Source organism: Solanum verrucosum, unplaced genomic scaffold (genome assembly GCF_900185275.1).
Source record: "Solanum verrucosum unplaced genomic scaffold, falcon-dt-bn FXZP01000079.1, whole genome shotgun sequence".
Lineage (NCBI taxonomy): Eukaryota > Viridiplantae > Streptophyta > Magnoliopsida > Solanales > Solanaceae > Solanum > Solanum verrucosum.
In genome coordinates this window covers 4,199,608-4,218,242 of record NW_026020368.1, presented here as the reverse complement: position 1 = coordinate 4,218,242, position 18,635 = coordinate 4,199,608, and the positions used below count along the sequence as shown (strand labels likewise).

The following is an 18,635-nucleotide window of genomic DNA, read 5'->3' as shown; positions in this document are numbered from 1 at the left end:
ATGTTTAACTAGGCCACAATGAGTAGAATCCAAACCAACATAACAGTAGACACACTTCTATGTCTTAATTCCAGCACAACAGTTACATATATAACTGATTGTAAGATCAAACAGTTGCAGACTAACAATTGTTTCATATTCCTAAAATCTGACAAAGCAGATTTCCCTCCTATCCCTGTTGCATTATAATGATCTGCATAGTCCTTCACACTAGTTTCCCTATACCTCACGGGATTATCTTCTGATAACAACTCCCTAATTGGTCCATAAACTCTTGATGATAACGACTGACCCATGGTAAAGAAACTGGCCACCGATACTATTGGACCAACACGGCTTGCCAGTACTATGTGTGCAATGCTCTTCAGCTTGTCATTTGATATCAGCTGCAAATTTTCCAACAATACTGAGTTTAGCACATTACAAATTCGAATCTAAAAATATCCCATGAAAAGCATGATATGCTTTGATATATGAGTTTATGCCACAAGAGCAGCTACAACAACAACAATAAACCCAATGTAATCCCACAAGTGGGGTCTGAGGAGGATAGAGTTTATGCAGACCTTACCCCTACCTTGGGAGGTAGAGGACGGACCCTCAACTCAATGAAAAGCCTGATATGCTTTCTATATGAGTTTATGCCATAAGAGCAACAACAACAAGAACAATAATAAACCTAGCATAATCCCACAAGTGAGGTCAGGATAGAGTTTATGCAGACCTTACCCCTACCTTGGGAGGTAGAGAGGTTGTTCCAATTAATCCTCGGCTCAATAAAAAGCATGATATATGAGTTTATGCCACAAGTGAGTAATATATAAAATACAATAAGTTCACCAACATTTACTACTAACGCACCAGAGACAGGAGGAATATCAACCCAGTAATTTTTATGAAGAACCTGAAGGCCTCCTAAATGATCTTGTAGCAGCACTGTGAGGAAGTCACTGTCTGAATGCTTGCCAGCTCCAAGAGTTAGCTCTGGCTCAGGGCATGCCGGCTAACAATGATTCAAAACAGCAATCCCCAGTTAGCTGATGCAGACTTAAACAGATCAAAATTGCTATTATACACAACTTTTTTCGATGTATCCCGTGTATACCATTGTATCTTCACCTCAGTATCTTGCTCGTAAAATCTCCTAACACCATTCAACATTTCTTCCAAAACACTTTGAGGAATTCCATGATTCACCACTTGAAAAAAAAACCCACACTTCCGATGCATCGCATATTTTTTAGATGATTTCCTTATGTTGTATTGGATCTTTACTTATGCCATCCAAGTCTATAACAGGACTACAGAATTGATTTTTTTCAGGATTATTTGAAATTACAAATATAACTTTAATTATGTTACTTAATTATTTTAGTTCGAATTGGATTACATTTTTTAGGAATCAAAAACCAAAAGATCCAAACCAAATAATATAAAATCAATCCAAAAAAATCAAATGCACACCAAGAAACAAGTCCTTGTTGTTCTGAATAAGATAAAGCAACAAATTACAAAATTAATTTCACTGAGGCACAAACAATTGCACACATAATGAATAAAATTGATGTTCCATTCTACTTAACTGAACCAAAGCAAACAGATTTCATACATGACATAATTCATATCCTATGCCTACTGTCACAAAAGTTCCTCAAAAGACTTTGCAATAGAATTCCTACATTGCTTGTTTATTTTGATAACCAAGAAATCCTAGAGGCTAATGAGGGCTCAAAACTCTATGGATAATGAGTCCACCTACCTAGTAACAATAATCTTCTCAACCAAATCACAGCAGATAGAAAAACGAAAAATCTTGGAGTCTATGTCGAGCTAAAACATACTGTTAAATCTGGACAAGGTAAGTAATTACATCAATTCTCATACGAACTCTATATTGACTTCACTTTGAAGGTTATGCAGAAAAAGGCAGCTGTTTATTTGTTTAAAGTAACGAAAACTGAATTCCTACATTGCTTGTTTATTTTGATAACCAAGAAATCCTCGAGGCTAATGAGGGCTCAAAACTCGATGGATAATGAGTCCACCTACCTAGTAACAATAATCTTCTCAACCAAATCACAGCAGATAGAAAAACGAAAAATCTTGGAGTCTATGTCGAGCTAAAACATACTGTTAAATCTGCACAAGGTAAGTAATTACATCAATTCTCATACGAACTCTATATTGACTTCACTTTGAAGGTTATGCAGAAAAAGGCAGCTGTTTATTTGTTTAAAGTAACGAAAACTGAAGTAGAGCCAAAAGTTAATGTTGAACATCCTCAAAATGAACCAAATCACAACATCCAAAGGAGGAGAGTTCCAACAGCTAAATCATTTAATGTCCAATGATACCAGCATGTATTATGTAGGGCAGTCCTTTGAAGCAGTATGCAATTTGAAACAAAATTTAGAGAACATCTTTTCATTGGATGAAAGTGAGTAAGTATGCTAATTCCTCATCTGCAAATCAGCCCTTAGCAATAACTGAAATACATGTTCTCAAGGACAAACCAAGGATAAGTAAAACAAATGGTAACTAGAAGTATTCTTTCAAGGATTAAAAAGGTTCCCGACCAGCTTCTGAATCGACAAAATTGGGGTCGTACATCTCATATTCATAATCAGCATCAAGGTCCTCCATTGTTCTGCCAAATACAAAGTGTTTTGTTCCCATAGTTGTAAAAGGCATCAGACCGAAAGCTCTGGCAGTTTTTATTTCCCTGGCAATCTTTCTTTGGGCCTTGGCACTAATTCCAGTCTATACATGACCGAAAGAAAGAATAAGAAATACTTACATATTCAATCGTCAAAAATTAGTCGATGGATTTGATTACGAACCTTGCTCCTCTTGTGGAGAATTCCCGCCTCTGTGATGAAGTTAGCTAGGAATCTCACATTCTGTATTGCAAATTTGTTAAAGGTATAAATCAGATAACTTCGTAAGAGTCAGAAGGCACACAATGGGCCAAAATTACAACGCAATACTTGGGAGGAAGACACTACTTTTATGTTTATAAGCAACATCACGGTGCTTAGAACATGATATTCAGCAACAATAAACTAAACAGAGACTTGATGCTAAGAATATCAAATAAGTAATATACGTGCTCAAGGGTGTTTCCACGTGCAGACATTGGGGTGCATATGTGGATACATTTTAAAGCCATACATGGTCAAAGTGATGTAGAACAAAGAATACAAACCCTGAAATCAGCTTTGCGCAAAACTTCCTCTGTCGTAGTTTCAAATTCATCCCTTTTTTTGGGCTTGCGAACTCCTGGTTTTCTAAGATCAAGATCCTGCATGATAATAATGAAAAGCTTAGAGGTGGACATGACAGCACCATAGGAAATATAGAGCATGAGAACATGTTGAGCTATGGCAACAAATTAATGTCATCCATAAGTTTGCTCTTCCAACAGCGAACAAAGCATGAAAACGAGGTGTACTAGGAAATACACACTTAAGAGTATACAATTCTAGCAGGCCCAAACAATTGAATGTTTGATGGAAGCTGTTGAAGGTTGAAACACCAATATGGGTACAAGATATACAAAAACCACAGTGAGACATATCCTTATATGGAATTGACACTCAAGATGTTAAAAGCATACAACAAATGGTAGCTCATTACTCATACCTTGAGTTCATAAGTGTTCCCGGGCCAAAAGGTCATATCTGCTCTGTAAGCATAATCTTCTTTGTTTACTTCATCAGGATCAACCTGAAAATAGCTGGCTGCTTCCTTCAGCTTACCATCCATCCCATCTGATAATGTATTAAAACTCTCATCTAGACCATCAAGGATACTAGATCTGTTTCCAGAATTGAATGTGGAGCCCATACTAGATCTATCATAAGACTTTTCAGCGTCGTCAAGCTTTCTGAAAAAGGAGTTTGAACTTGGCCTGCTACCCGAACTATCACCAAAAATTCGTCTTTCAAAGTCTTCAGCAGACTCAAATGAGTTGGTGCTTTGCTTATCATCAGAGGCTGTGTAGTGACAAGGAAAGTTGTGTCCATTACCAGGGATGCAGATAAAAGAGAAAATGCATATAATGAAAAAGGTGATGATGACCAATGATGAAGAAGCACATAATTACACAATATAGAAGAATCAGATAAAGCTAGAGCGTCTTAAAGATGAAAATTAGTAATGTCAATTAGGATTGTCCAATATGAAAGGCAGACAATTTGTGAAGGATTAGTGAGCCAGTAAAATATCATCCAAGAGATGCTTGACCATGTTAGAATTATTTCCACTATTCAATCACAGGATGCCGATTGTCATTGTATGTTCAACATGCTCAGCTATTTAAAACTCCTAAACAACTTCATTTATTTTTTTTGAGAAATAACTCCTAAACAGTTTTCTCCTAAAACAGTTTTTTCCTGAGTGATCTTGGAAGATGTATGAGGAAAACCAATATTGATCAAGGCTCATTTAAGAGGCGATTAATCCCTGAAGTTCAAAAGAGTTCAAGGAGGGCATTTCGTATCTCAAGTTGAGCCAAGGAGTGCACAGTTCTACTTAATTCAAACACTAAAAATGAAATTTCTGAACAACGAGAACCGACCAGATCTAAATAGTTTGAGGTCAGCCACCTCCGTTTTCTGGCGTAAAGTCAATAGAAAATTGCTGAACAACGATAATAGGATTCAAAATAAGCTCAATAAAACTAAATTTGCACATTTTCAGTTAAAGAAACTACAAATTAGCATGATAAAGTAAGGAATTCGTTAGAAAATTGAATAAACAGTAGTACCTACCAAAATTCGGAAGTGCAGAAAAAGTCCGATGATGAGCTGAATAACGAGATAGGCAAGCGTTGGAAGTCCTTAAGACACCTCGGACAATCTTCATCTTGGTGACGACGGCGGCAGCAGCGGCGGAGATGGAAAACGGATTCGCCGATTTGGTTCCTACTTGGATAATGGAAGCGTAGAGTGCTGTATATGGGCTTTGAAAATGGGGCTTTGGGCTGTGGATAAGTAAATAATTGGGCTACATAAACTCAAATTTGAGGGATAAACTCTAATTTTTACTTGAAAAATGCACGAATACAGCCCAAAGAGTTGCCAACACACTATTTTTCAACATATACATATCTACTTCAAAATAAACTTCATCCAACTTCAAAATAAACTAAAATACGATCAAACAACTAAACAACCTTAACTCTAACTAGTTTTGACTTAATTCCAACAACTAAATCTACCAACTAAATCACATTATTTATTTAAACTTATTTAAACAACCAAACAACATTAACTTTTAACTAGTTTTGAATTAATTCCACCAACTAAACCACATTATTTATTTGGACTTATTTCAACAACTAAACAACTTTAACTCTAACTAGTTTTGACTTAATTCCAACAACTAAATCCACCAACTAAACCACATTATTTATTTAAACTTATTTAAACAACTAACAACTTTTTAACTCTAACTAGTTTTACTTAAATCCACCAACTAAACCACATTGTTTATTCGAACTTATTTAAACAACTAAAAAATATTAACTCTAACTAGTTTTGAATTAACTCCACCAACTAAACCAAATGATTTATTTGAACTTATTTAAACAACTAAACAACTTTAACTCTAACTAGTTTTGACTTAATTCCAACAACTAAATCTACCAACTAAATCACATTATTTATTTGAACTTATTTAAACAACATTAACTCTAACTAGTTTTGAATTAATTCCACCAACTAAACCACATTATTTATTTGAACTTATTTCAACAACTAAACAACTTTAACTCTAACTAGTTTTGACTTAATTCCAACAACTTAATCCACCAACTAAACCACATTATAATTTTTATTTGAACTTATTTAAACAACTAAACAACTTTTTAATTCTAACTAGTTTTGAATTAATTCCACCAACTAAACCACATTGTTTATTTGAACTTATTTAAACAACTAAACAATATTAACTCTAACTAGTTTTGACTTAATTCCAACAACTAAATCCACCAACTAAACCACATTATTTATTTGAACTTATTTCAACAACTAAACAACTTTTTAATTCTAACTAGTTTTAACTTAATTCCAACAACTAAATCCACCAACTAAACCACATCATTTTAAATAATGAGTCAAACTAGCTAGGGGTTAATTAAACTTTATTCGAACTTATTTCAACAACTAAACAACATTAACTATAACTACTTTGGAATTAATTCCAACAACTAAATCTACCAACTAATAGGATCAACTAGTGTTGGTACTTATGCTTTAACAAATATATTATTTCTAAATTTAAAGCCAAGTGTCAACACTAGATGGACACAAATTGATCTTGCAAGAAAATCAATTTTGTCATCAGTAGGATCAACTAGTGTTGGGTACTTATGTTTAACAAACACATTATTCCGAAATTAAAACTTTAATATCAACATTAGATGGACACAAATCGATCTTGCAAGAAAATCAATTTTGTCATCAATAGGATCAACTAGTGTTGGTACTTATGCCTAACAAACACATTATTCCTAAATTAAAGCTTAGTATCAACACTAGATGGACACAAATCGATCTTGTAAGAAAATCAATTTTGTCATCAATAAGATCAACTAGTGTTGGTACTTATGCTTAACAAATATATTATTTCTAAATTTAAATCCAAGTGTCAACACTAGATGGACACAAATTGATTTTGCAAGAAAATCAATTTTGTCATCAATAAGATCAACTAGTGTTGGTACTTATGCTAAACAAATACATTATCACCTAATTTAAAGCTAAGCCAACCCTCGATGGACACAAACAAATTATCACAAAATTAAACTCAAGTATCAATACTAGATGGACACAAACACATTATAGAAAACAATTGTACTTGAACTTTAGAAATTTAAACACATTATAGATAACGAATACTGTCTTATTGATTAAAGGTCTCTTTTTTTATGGGAGCATGCTGAAATTAGTTTCTAAAATGTTGTGTGCTCAAGGAGGTCAGAAATTGAGTCCTTTTCTATGTGCGCATGTTAGTGGTTTCCATACTTCAAAGGTAAAATGGTTTGACTGGATGCTATTACTTCATGCAGCCTTTCTATGTTCATATGTGCATACATAACATTGGCAGGAGTGACTGAATGTTCTTGCTTCTGCCTTATTAACTTGAATGGTTCTCCAATAGGACATGGCTATTTATACCTAAGCTCCACTTGTTAATTCTGAGGTTTCTTGTTTGTTTTATCCAGTGGTGTGTTTGTATATCTTTCAAACAAAGACGGTTTACGTAAAATAAATGCAGAAGAGTGCTCACTAACTTCCATACAACTGACTCTTGGGTAAGATGACTGATGAATGTCACAAATTACTTGGGAATCAGTATGTCTTCTTGTTTCCATACAAAGATTGTTGGAATGAACTCTATTGTTTCAGAGTGTCAGTTTCATATTGAGATAAAGGCTCCAGTGAGTCAAGAGTTAATTTTTCTCTAGAGAGTCTAGACTCCTAATAAATCTACATTCACATACATTGTTTCTCCTTCCATCCCAAGTTTGATTATCTAGTTTTGCCAGTCTCATATAACTAGAGCTTAAATAAATTTGAATAGTTTTAGAGTTCTAATATTAGAGTTATTTACAGACGTGTTTGAGAAATTGTTGGACACTACGTAAACTTCAATTTAGCTTTATTACAAGTACTGTTATGTATGTATGATGATTAATCAAATACCTGGATTACTAGAACATCGCCGAAGAGGAGAGGAATGGAGATGCGAGGGTCTCGCTGTTGTTGTTGTTGTCTTCGATGGGGTTCGCCGGAGTTGGCTGCTCGCCGTTCGCTGGTCAGAGCAGCTGGAGCTGCTGTTTGTTGTTTTCGTCCTCACTGGAGCGGAGGAGAAGAGAGAAAGAGGCTCGCCGGCTTTCGCTTGCTGGCGAGAAGAACGGATCTGAGGCGCCGCCCAGTTGCCGGCTGGTTTTCGCGGCTGCTCGCTGGCCGGCGCCGTTCGCTGCTTCGCCTGAGCTGCTAGGAGAATAGAGGAGAGGGAGAGATGGCTTAGGGTTTTGGTTCTTTTGGTTTAAAATTGATAAGAATGAAGATTTAATCTCAGTCTTTGGTTTGAATGATATGGACGATCAAGATTTGATCTTGTAGTTGATTTGGATGAATGAATGGCTGAGATTAAAGATGGGGCTTTTGAGAATTGAATTGAATCATAGGCTATAATTGAAAAGTGTTGAGAGGCTATAATTGAAATAAGCAAATGGCCATATTTGACATGAAATTGGATATGAAAGGCTGGAGTTGAAATAGAACTGGATATGAAGAGGGCTATGAATTAAACAAATTGAACAAAAGAGGTTATGATTTAAATGATTTAAGGAGAGATTAAGGAAATGCTATTCAATTAATAAAATACTACATATATTAAAGTATTTTCATATAAATTAAACACACCTAAATTTAAAAACATTTAAATAAAGTAGTTATTTCGAGTTTAACTATCGATAAATATAATAATTTAATAATAATAATTGATAATTTTGTAAATTAGCGATACTATAATATATAATTTTAGACAAAATCGATTAAGATTTTAAAACTCGTAATATGTTTTTAAAATATGTATTTAATCGAATAAGTCAGTCAAAATCGAGTGTCAACAATATATATATATATATACCTCCTAATTATATAAATTTAATTTTATCGATCAACAGAAGTTTATCAATATCAAATTTAATATATAAAATCTCCTTAAATTGATCATCGGTATTTCTTTAATTGATAATATATTTCATATCTGAAACATTAATATATAAGACTTGATTTGTTAAACTACTCGACGAGTATATAATCAACATATTTCATACTCCAATGAATTATCCTTTACATGTCAGTGCCTACGGTATGATCACTACACTTGACATCCATTCAAGATCGAACGTAAATATCTTGATAGAACTTGCTTTGTACAGTACTTTACGATGTTCTATTGTCTATTTCATAAAATGAAAATTTAGTATTATGCACAATAGCAAAATTATGATTAATAGGAATATTTTAAACAAACCGACCTCCGGGTGTCGCTTTTATTAAAAGTAATTAGATTAAATAAAAAATACCGACCTCATGAGGTCGGTATCACATTAAATTATAAGATAAATAAAAAGTAGTCATGTTAATTAAATAATACTAACATAAGGAAGTCGGTATTTTATATTAATTTATTTTTGAACTTATATAAAACCGTCATCCGGAGGACGATTTATTTAAAGTTAATTGAAAATATTAATTTATTAATTTTCTGGAAGTCACTATATAAATATTTTAATGAAAATTAATTTAATTACATACTATTTAATTTTACTGACTTTCGAAAGTCGGTATTATAATTCTTTGTTTTTTATTTTACACAAAATCGTCCTCAGGAAGACGATTTAAATAAAATTAATTCAAAATATTTCTCAATTTTGTTTTTTTATATTTAATTGAGAAAAAATAAAATATTATTATTTATTGATTTATTTAATACCGACATCAAGAGGTCAGTTTTTATTGTAATTCATTTTGTTTAGGAAAAATTCCGACCTCCAGAGGTCGTATTTGATTTTCCCACTTTATTTTTCATAAAAACCGACTCCTTGTAGAAGTTTTTTTATTTTTTATTCTTTTTAACAATACCGACCTACAGAGGTCGGAAATTACCGACTTCTATTTGAGGTCAGTAATTTTTAGGTCGGTATTTACTATCTTTTTAGTAGTGGAACAAGTGACGACCATAATGAAGCAAGAACATAATTAGTCAACAATATCACGAATACGCATGAGGACTTAGACCCCCACACCACGCTCTTTTGGGAAATGGGTTCTTTGAGATTTAGTGTATTAAGTTATATTAATATGCTTTCCTTTAATGTTATTTTAATAAATATGGATCAAATAGTAGAGGGCCAAGTGGATAGCCAATTTGATTGCCTCCCGAAAGTGAACCCCTACTTATTTTGAGCATGTTCGAGGGTTACTTATATTGAGCATGTTGGAGGCCACTACAAGTGTTGTTCTTCTATCCACATATCGTAATATTACAAGGTGAGACTTGGGGAAATATGGTGAATGGTGATATTGAAAAAGTTTGGACAAATTAGGAATTAATTTTGATCGGCGGCGAGTAATGATTTGTAATAATAATTTTCTAAGGTAAGAAGCGCATGACAAACCATTTTGGTAAAAAAGGAAGAGAAACTATAATAAGATAGTGCAATAATCCAAGTACTAGAGATAGTAGAATGTAATAGAATTTGGAGGACAAAAATTACTGGAGAAATACTACTACTACTATTAATGAAGGATAAACAAGACAATACTATACTACTACTAACATCTTACCGTAATTTGTGTCATCTACAACCTCATATCTAAAGTCATGCATCTGATGTGAATTTCTGTTTTCTTAGGGTCTTCATGTTGGGTTATGAAGGTGATTAGGGCATTATGCGAAAATTTACAATTGCAAATCATATGATCGATAAATGAGACACAAAAACTTATACTAAAAAACATAATATTATTATACAAAAACTAATATAAAAGAAATATTAGAACTGTTGAGATAATAAATCTCCCCATAAACTAAACTCTTAAACGTCTATATTGTGGATGTTCTTGTGTTATGCTATGAGAATAGAGATCTTCAAATTTTTCATCTAAGAAAAGAATAAACCAAATATGAAAGAAGAATATATTTTTTTTCATGAAAAGTAAAAACATATATGATAATGTTTTGTCTTTTCTTTTAGGAAAAAATAAACTTCAAATAAGGTAAGAAAATCAGAGCAAAACCCTAACACTTCACTCTTCAATGCATGTTCATTGTTTGTCTACTTGAGACTTCACTTGTATAGTAAACTCTCATGTTTAAGTAGGCCATAATGAGTAGAATCCAAATCAAAATAACAGTACACACTTGTATGTCTTAATTCAGTACAATAGTTACATATATAACTGATTGTAGGATCTAACAGTTACAGACTAACAAATGTTTCATATCCTAAAATCTGACAAAGCAGATTTCCCTCCTATCCCTGTTGCATTATAATGATCTGCATAGTCCTTCACACTAGTTTCCCTATACCTCGCGGGATTATCTTCTGATAACAACTCCTTAATTGGTCCATAAACTCTTGACGATAACGAATGACCCGTGGTAAAGAAACTGGCCATCGATACTCTTGGACCAACACGGCTTGCCAGTACTCTGTGTGCAATGCTCTTCAACTTGTCATTTGATATGAGCTGCAAATTTTCCAACAAAACTGAGTTGAGCACATTTCAAATTCAAATCTAAAAATATCCCAATCTTTGAATCATTTCTAAGAAACCTGCCACAAGAGCACCATCACCACCACCAACAACAACAAAAACATTGTAATGGCCACAATTGAGTCTGGGGAGGATAGAGTGTATGCGGACATCGAACTTTACTCTTACCTTGGGAGGTAGAAATATTGTTTTTGATAAACCCTTGCCTCAATGAAGAGCATGATATACTATGATATATGAGTTTATGCCACAAGATTAACAACAACGATAATAAGCCCAATGTAATCCCACAAGTGGAGTCTGAGGATGATAGAGTTTATGCAAAATTTATCCCTACCTTAGGAGGTAGAGGATGTTGTTTCCGATAAACCCTCAACTCAATGAAAAACATGATACACTTTCTATATGAGTTTATGCCACAAGAGCAACAACAACAAGAACAATAATAAACCCAGCGTGATCCCACAAGTGAGGTCAGAATAGAGTTTATGCAGACCTTACCTCTACCTTGGGAGGTAGAGAGGTTGTTTCCAATTAATCCTCGGCTCAATAAAAAGCATGATATATGAGTTTATGCCACAAGTGCGTAATATATAAAATACAATTACCTGTAAAAGTTCACCAACATTTACTACTAATGCACCAGAGACCGGAGGAATATCAACCCAGTAATTCTTATGAAGAACTTGAAGGCCTCCTAAATGATCTTGTAGCAGCACTGTGAGGAAGTCACTGTCTGAATGCTTTCCAGCTCCAAGAGTTAGCTCTGGCTCAGGGCATGCTGGATAACAATGATACAAAACAGCAAGCCCCTCTGAACAACCAATGTCATTCAGATAGCTCGGGTTGAGACCAAGCGCTTCAGAGAGTAATTCAAACAAAGAACGCCCTAACTTCTTCACTTGCTCCACGTACTCAATCAGAATATCCCTGCAGGAAAATAAAATAATGTAACAGTTCATAAGACTTTGTGTTACTTCTTTCACTCTCATCACTGAAAACTCTTGCCCTACTATTGATTACGTTTACAAATGACATTTAGACTATTAAGCCTTGCTATACCTCAAGAGAAGTTCCAATTTTCCCCACAGAAGTATATACTCTGTTTAAAAAAAATGATCTCTTTCCTTTTTCGGTAACATTTTAATTTCATCTTTTCGAGTGACATTTTTATGGTCACAAGATTAAAGGGCAATTTTGTACATTCGATATAACTTTAATTTAGGACCACAAGATTCAAAAGTCTTTTTTATTTTTCTTAAACTTCGTGTCAAGTCAAACTAGATCACTCTTTTTGGAACGGAGGGAGTATTACAATTTACAACATAAACACTACAAATCATATTGGGAAGAAAGCTTCAAGAACTTTGTTTGAACACCCTGAAAATGCATCTACTTAACTTTTGGGCATAAATTTCAAAATATGGTTGAAATCCGCCAGCATTTTCAGTAAGGATATTCAAAATATAAACAAATAAACACACGAATACGCTAGAAAAATTCAACATCTACTATATATACCTGCAAGCGTCTGGCAATTCATCAGCAGAAGGAGGGAGTGGAGCCATATTACAATAAGTAGTATCCCTCCAGTTAGCTGATGCAGACTTAAACAGATCAAAATTGCTATTATACACAACTTTTTTCGAGGTATCCCGCGTGTACCATTGTTTCTTCACCTCAGTATCTTGCTCATAGAATCTCCTAACACCATTCAACATTTCTTCCAAAACACTTCGAGGAATTCCATGGTTTACCACTTGAAAAAACCCCCACACTTCCGATGCATCCCGTATTTTTTCGATGATTTCCTTATGTTGAATTGGATCTTTACTTATGCCATCTAAGTCTATAACAGGAATACTGAATTGGTTTTTTTCAGGATCATTTGAATATGCATCTTGTGGTGTGTAGAAAATTTTTGGTACTGTTTTAACTCCTGCATCAACTAGTCCTTTAACACCAGCTTGTGTGTTATCAAAAGCTATTAATTCACTTCTTCTTTCATAGCTATGTTCATTTTTGAGAACCATTTTTTTTTTCTGCTAGAGAAATTAAAGCTTGAGGAGAAGAAATGAAATACTCCAACTAACTAAATGACAAAAGTTTTTTTTTTTTAATTGTATATTTCTATTATATAGAAAGGTGAAGAGAGGACGACCAAGAACATTTTTGTCAACCAAAATAAATTTCAAGCTTAGTTTAATTGTACGTTGTGCATAAAGTATTAAGATTTCCAGAAAACCAACCAAAATTTATGTAATTCTCAATGTATCCACCACTAAGTCAATAGTTGTGGATTCTAATGGCCACACGTGTACCAATACATTGGGAGGAGTAAAAGAAATTATTGCAAAGTTACATGGACCCCATTTATTGATTTACTCCAAAGCCTGTACATACAAGCTTATACATTTTTTTTAAAAATCTTTTTTATTTTTGAATGAGATTTTTTCATACCAAAAATTCAAATTTGAGGGCTTTAAATCATTTCCTTTCTTAGTGTGGTTTGGTCATGAAAAAATATTGTTTATTTTATTTAAAAAAATTATAGTTGAAGTCGTGTTTGGTTAAATTTTATACAAAAAATATTTCGAATTTAAATATACTTTTTCTAAAGGCATAATACATAAATATGTCATTTAATTTGGTTTCATCTAACATCTATGTCCTTCAATTTTAGGTGTTCATAAGTAAACACATAATCTTGTATAAAATTGAACAAGTTGACACTTGTGTTCTACTTGACGTCCTACATGACAATATAATTCACGTCCTATGCGATTTTTTATGTGGCTCCTACGTGTGTTATTCCCCGTAGGACGCGTGTTTCTACTTCTTCAACTTTATAAAATTTTAAGTGCTTACTTGTGCACACCCTAAGTTGAATGTCATAGATGTCAGACAAAGTCAAGTTAAAAGATATATTTATATATTAGGTTTTTCTAAATATGGATTATATTTCTCAGTTTCTAAAAATTACTTGACTAATTTACCTGAGACATACAACCAAATTGCACTAAATAAAATAATATCTCAAAATAGATAGTTGTATAATGTCATAGATTAGATCTCATATAAGAACTACCACATACTATTACAAAAAAAATATCACTTTATTTAATTTTTTTGAAGTTGAACTTGTGTTAAGCTATTGATTTTGCAAATAATATTTGATTATTTGAATGTGTTTTTTTAAAAAGTGGGGTCATTTTTATAAGAATAAATAATTTGTGATAAAATTTTGAAAAGGTTAATATAGTTAGGGGCCGTTTGGTTATTGGTTAGAGTTATGCAAATATTAGTTATGCATGGTTTAGTTATGCAGGATTTAGTTATGTGGTATCAGTTATGTTGGTATCAATTATGCAAGTATTAGTTATGTAGGTATTACTTAGTTATGTAGAGATTACAACAATACATAAATTATTAATTACTGAATATATATTTACAATTAATAAGCAAGCAAATAGTATAATTTCCCAAAAAAATAAATAAAGAAAGAAATCTTTTCTATACTTAAGTGGAATTTCTATTTTTTTTTCTATCTAAAAACATAACTCTTTATGTGTTTTGAGATTATTACTCAAAAATCTTTCTCTTAAAAGAGATGGTACTCAAACTGCTCAAAACTCTTTTGGAGATCTTAGTTTCCTCTCATCTTAAATGTAAAAACATTTACTCTTGGGAATACTTAGTTCCAATATATCATTTTAAAGAAAATGAACGTAGTTCTATTCTTCCTCAACTCATATGCTCAAGTCTTAAAACAAATTTTAAAAAAAGTTTGCAAAAGACTTCTTAAAATAGGGTTCATGCCGAATTATGGACGTGAATGACTTAATTCAAGGACTCAATGATACCTCTCATCTCAAGAATGTTCAACTCATAGGGTTCATGCGGAATTATGGGCATAGACTGCTCAACTCAAGGATCTTCATGGGTAACATGTAGTAGCCCCATGATTAGGAATATAATCCCTAAATGATTAGGAACTCAATACTCAAGACTTAGAACTTGAAGATACTCCTCCTCTCAAAGATACTTAACTTATGAAGTTCATGCGGAATTTATAGGCATGAACGACTCGACTCGAGGGTCTAAATAACAATATGGAATTCATGTACATGATTCTTCGCATTCTCATATTTACTTCCTCAAAACTTAGCTCAAATCAATAGTTGATCTCAAAGGATTTACAATTGAACTCAAAGATTTTCTTGAACTCTACTCTTAGCTCTTTCTTGAATTTGAATTTTGAATTATGAATTCAAGAGTTATGATTAATGATAGTGTAGACTCATGAATACATATTCATCATTCTCATACTCACTTACTCGAGTCTTGAAACAAGTTATTAGAAATTATAGAAGACTCCTCAAAAGACTCAAAGGGACTTTCTCAAAAGACTCCAGAGAACTCTCAAGACTTAATTCTTAGCTCTATCTTAAATTTGAATTATGAATTCAAGGTTATTATTTGTGGTAGGAAAGATATCGTAATGATTAAATGAGTTTTAGATAGTTAATCATGAGAAACGGTCAAGAAAACACTGTCCGGGAGCAATTAGTCCACGACGCAGAGATACATTTTAATATTTGATCGCGAAATAATATATTTAAGATTGTAATATTGGCCCATTAACGGGCCCTTTCATATCTAGTATATATATAAAGTGAAAGCATGGGTCATTTTTTTAGGTGGATGTGTGAACTATACTCTTGTACCAAATTGTACAAATCACTTTATCTTTTAGTCGGTTTAAATTTGTCTTTTATGGAAAATGGTCAAAAATAGTAGGAGTATTTTTGAATTATACTACTCCCTCCGTCCATCTTTACTTGTTTATTATAATAAAAATTATTATTCAACAATATTTGTTTAATTTAAAAAATCAAGAAATAATTTATTTTTTTGTGTCTATTTTACACTTGTTATTAAATACTATTCAATATCAAACACATTTTCTAAAAGCATAAAGTTTAATATATTCAAGGAGTAATACAATTCAGTATTATTATCATAATTATTTATTATTTTTAAGGTGTATATCAAATCAATAGTGTCCAACTATAATTGGACAAAGAAAATATTAATTAAGATATTTTTATTCATTTTCACATGGTTTATATTTTTACTCTTCTATCTTTTTTTTTTTATTAATGGACTTATTTTGAAAAGTAAGAGAAAAAAGTTTTACGCGTTGCATTCTCTATTAAATTGTACTCTCCATTCTCAAAAACCCCATCTTTCTTCACCCAACCTTGTAGTCCTCATCCCCATCCCACAAATCCACTCCACCTTTAATAATATATATCTAAATTATATATAAATAACTTCAAAATTATATTTTTTTGTTGTATCAAACATAAAAAGAAAAAAGAAAACGAAGTACATATAAAATTTATCTTAAAACTATGGAGGCTTGACCCAAAGCTAACATATCACATTATTCACACTATGTGTAAAGTATTTTTGGATTATTTTTAGTCCAAATATCGATATTTGAGCCAATAATTTGGTGAAACGAGTATTAAAATGACATATTGATGGCATGAGGCCCACCTTGGTGCCTTCGCTCATATACGCTATGAGATAATTTACTATTTTTATCTGTAGCTTAATTTTGAGACACGTATAGAATAATGACTATAATACTCGATTATGTGGACAGTAAACAGTTAATCTATGCATAATGTATGAGTTCATGAGGTCATAGATGATGTAAAAGGCTTAAGTCATCTACAGCTACTTAAAGTTACATCATATTTTATTTGGACATCTCAATTAAAATTTGTACCTATTGAATAATTTTACCATTTTGAATTGATACCTATTTGACATTCTTTTGACAATCATCCAAAATATTAAGTGTGTGAGTTACACTTGCAATGACATGACACAAGGACGAATCAAATTATGACATGTGTCATTTGAATCCAAAAAAATTATTTAAAAATATATTTTAAATGATAAAAGTAAAATAAAATTTTGTACCCCTAAAAATATCCACCCACCCACCCAAACCTTCCCACGTTACCCATCAGAATTTAGTCTCCCCGGCGTCGTCTTTTTTACTTCTTTTTTTTCTTCTTCTTCTTCTTCTTTATCATAAATTAACAATGGTAGATTATTTAGATTCAAAATTTTAAAAAACTTTAATAGTTACATTGTTGCCCAATCCACCCAAATTCTTCCCCTTCTACCCATCAGAACAATGGCGAAATACCCATTTTCTTTCATTTGAATAGCATCAAAACTTTCTATTCGTTACCTTTATGTTTTTCTCATTAGTAATCATTAATCACAATTACAATAGATAATAACAAATTTTTGCCTGAAAAAATCAATTCATATTTTTTCCATCGAAATAAATGGATGTTTGCCAGAATATTGAAGATGTAGATCTACGTAAAAAAAAGAGAGGAAAAAAACAGAAGAAGAAGAAGAAGAAGAACAAGAACGGTAAAGGGTGAGAGAAAGAGAGATGGAGGGGGTGGGGGTGTGGGGTGTGCCTGTGTAAAAACAATTATGAAGATGGTGAATGAGAACAGCACAGGGGTGAAATTTTGGGCTGGGGAAGAAGACTACATTTTCAAAAAATTAATATTTTTTTCCCTTTTCATTACTTTTGGTATATAAGTTAGAAAAAAAAAGAAAAATTATTAATTTCAATAGCTTTACGCACCAAAAGAGAGTGTAGCACACGTTTTTTGACATGTTAGCATTTTGTGTCTAATAGGAATGACTTTTGAACAAATAAAGTGTTGAATATACACAAAGATAAGTTAAGGTGTTCAAATGAAATATGCGAATAACTTTAAGGGGTTGCATATGACTTAAGCCTAATGTAAAACTTAGAATAAGAGATGTTTGGAGGTGTAAAGAATAAAAAATGTGATGTATGAGGTACAACCTATACTTTTTTCGTTTGATAGAATGTATTAGAAGAAATAATGCATGTATTAACTTTGTGTTTAGTAGTATTTTGTTTGATATATTTTTTCAACATATGTATAATTAATGCTTACACTCTATTAAGTATTGAAGACTATATTAACATGAAAATTCATGATATTAGTAATGCAAGAAGATTTAATGCATAAATTAACATGGTTAAAAACTCAATTGCCTCTTAAAATCTTTTTTTTACAACTTTTTTGCCATATTTGTAGAGGGTATCTTTATAAATAAATATTTTTAAAAAAAACTATGTAATGCATGCTATTTTTAATACACCAAATCAAACAACACATAAAAAAAACAACTTTCACATATAGTAAACATAAAAATCATATTTGTATATTATAACTATAGTTTGCATAATTGCGCTCC

At 32.3% G+C, this 18,635-nt stretch overlaps 2 protein-coding genes across 4 annotated transcripts; both read right to left on the bottom strand.

The window, feature by feature from the left end:
• Positions 1–653: 653 nt before the first annotated feature.
• On the bottom strand, positions 654–13,364 carry LOC125838151 (1-aminocyclopropane-1-carboxylate oxidase homolog 1-like). 3 transcript variants are annotated; one of them, XM_049517215.1, is made up of 3 exons: positions 12,822–13,364; positions 11,824–12,230; positions 654–751 (listed from the first exon to the last, which is right to left on the bottom strand). In XM_049517215.1, exons 1-3 carry the CDS (start codon positions 13,331–13,333, stop codon positions 732–734), a joined length of 939 nt encoding a protein of 312 aa, XP_049373172.1. In that variant the 5' UTR covers positions 13,334–13,364; the 3' UTR covers positions 654–731. The 3 variants fall into 3 exon arrangements, with proteins under 3 accessions (XP_049373172.1, XP_049373171.1, XP_049373173.1); XM_049517214.1 differs by lacking the exon at positions 654–751 and adding an exon at positions 10,921–11,273 and having other exon boundaries at positions 11,909–12,230; XM_049517216.1 differs by lacking the exon at positions 654–751 and adding an exon at positions 11,224–11,359 and having other exon boundaries at positions 11,909–12,230.
• Positions 2,394–4,978, bottom strand: LOC125838159 (uncharacterized). The gene is made up of 5 exons (XM_049517224.1): positions 4,773–4,978; positions 3,643–3,995; positions 3,206–3,301; positions 2,841–2,900; positions 2,394–2,760 (listed from the first exon to the last, which is right to left on the bottom strand). The coding sequence occupies exons 1-5, from the start codon at positions 4,864–4,866 to the stop codon at positions 2,560–2,562; spliced, it is 804 nt and encodes a 267-aa protein (XP_049373181.1). The 5' UTR covers positions 4,867–4,978; the 3' UTR covers positions 2,394–2,559.
• Positions 13,365–18,635: the final 5,271 nt, after the last annotated feature.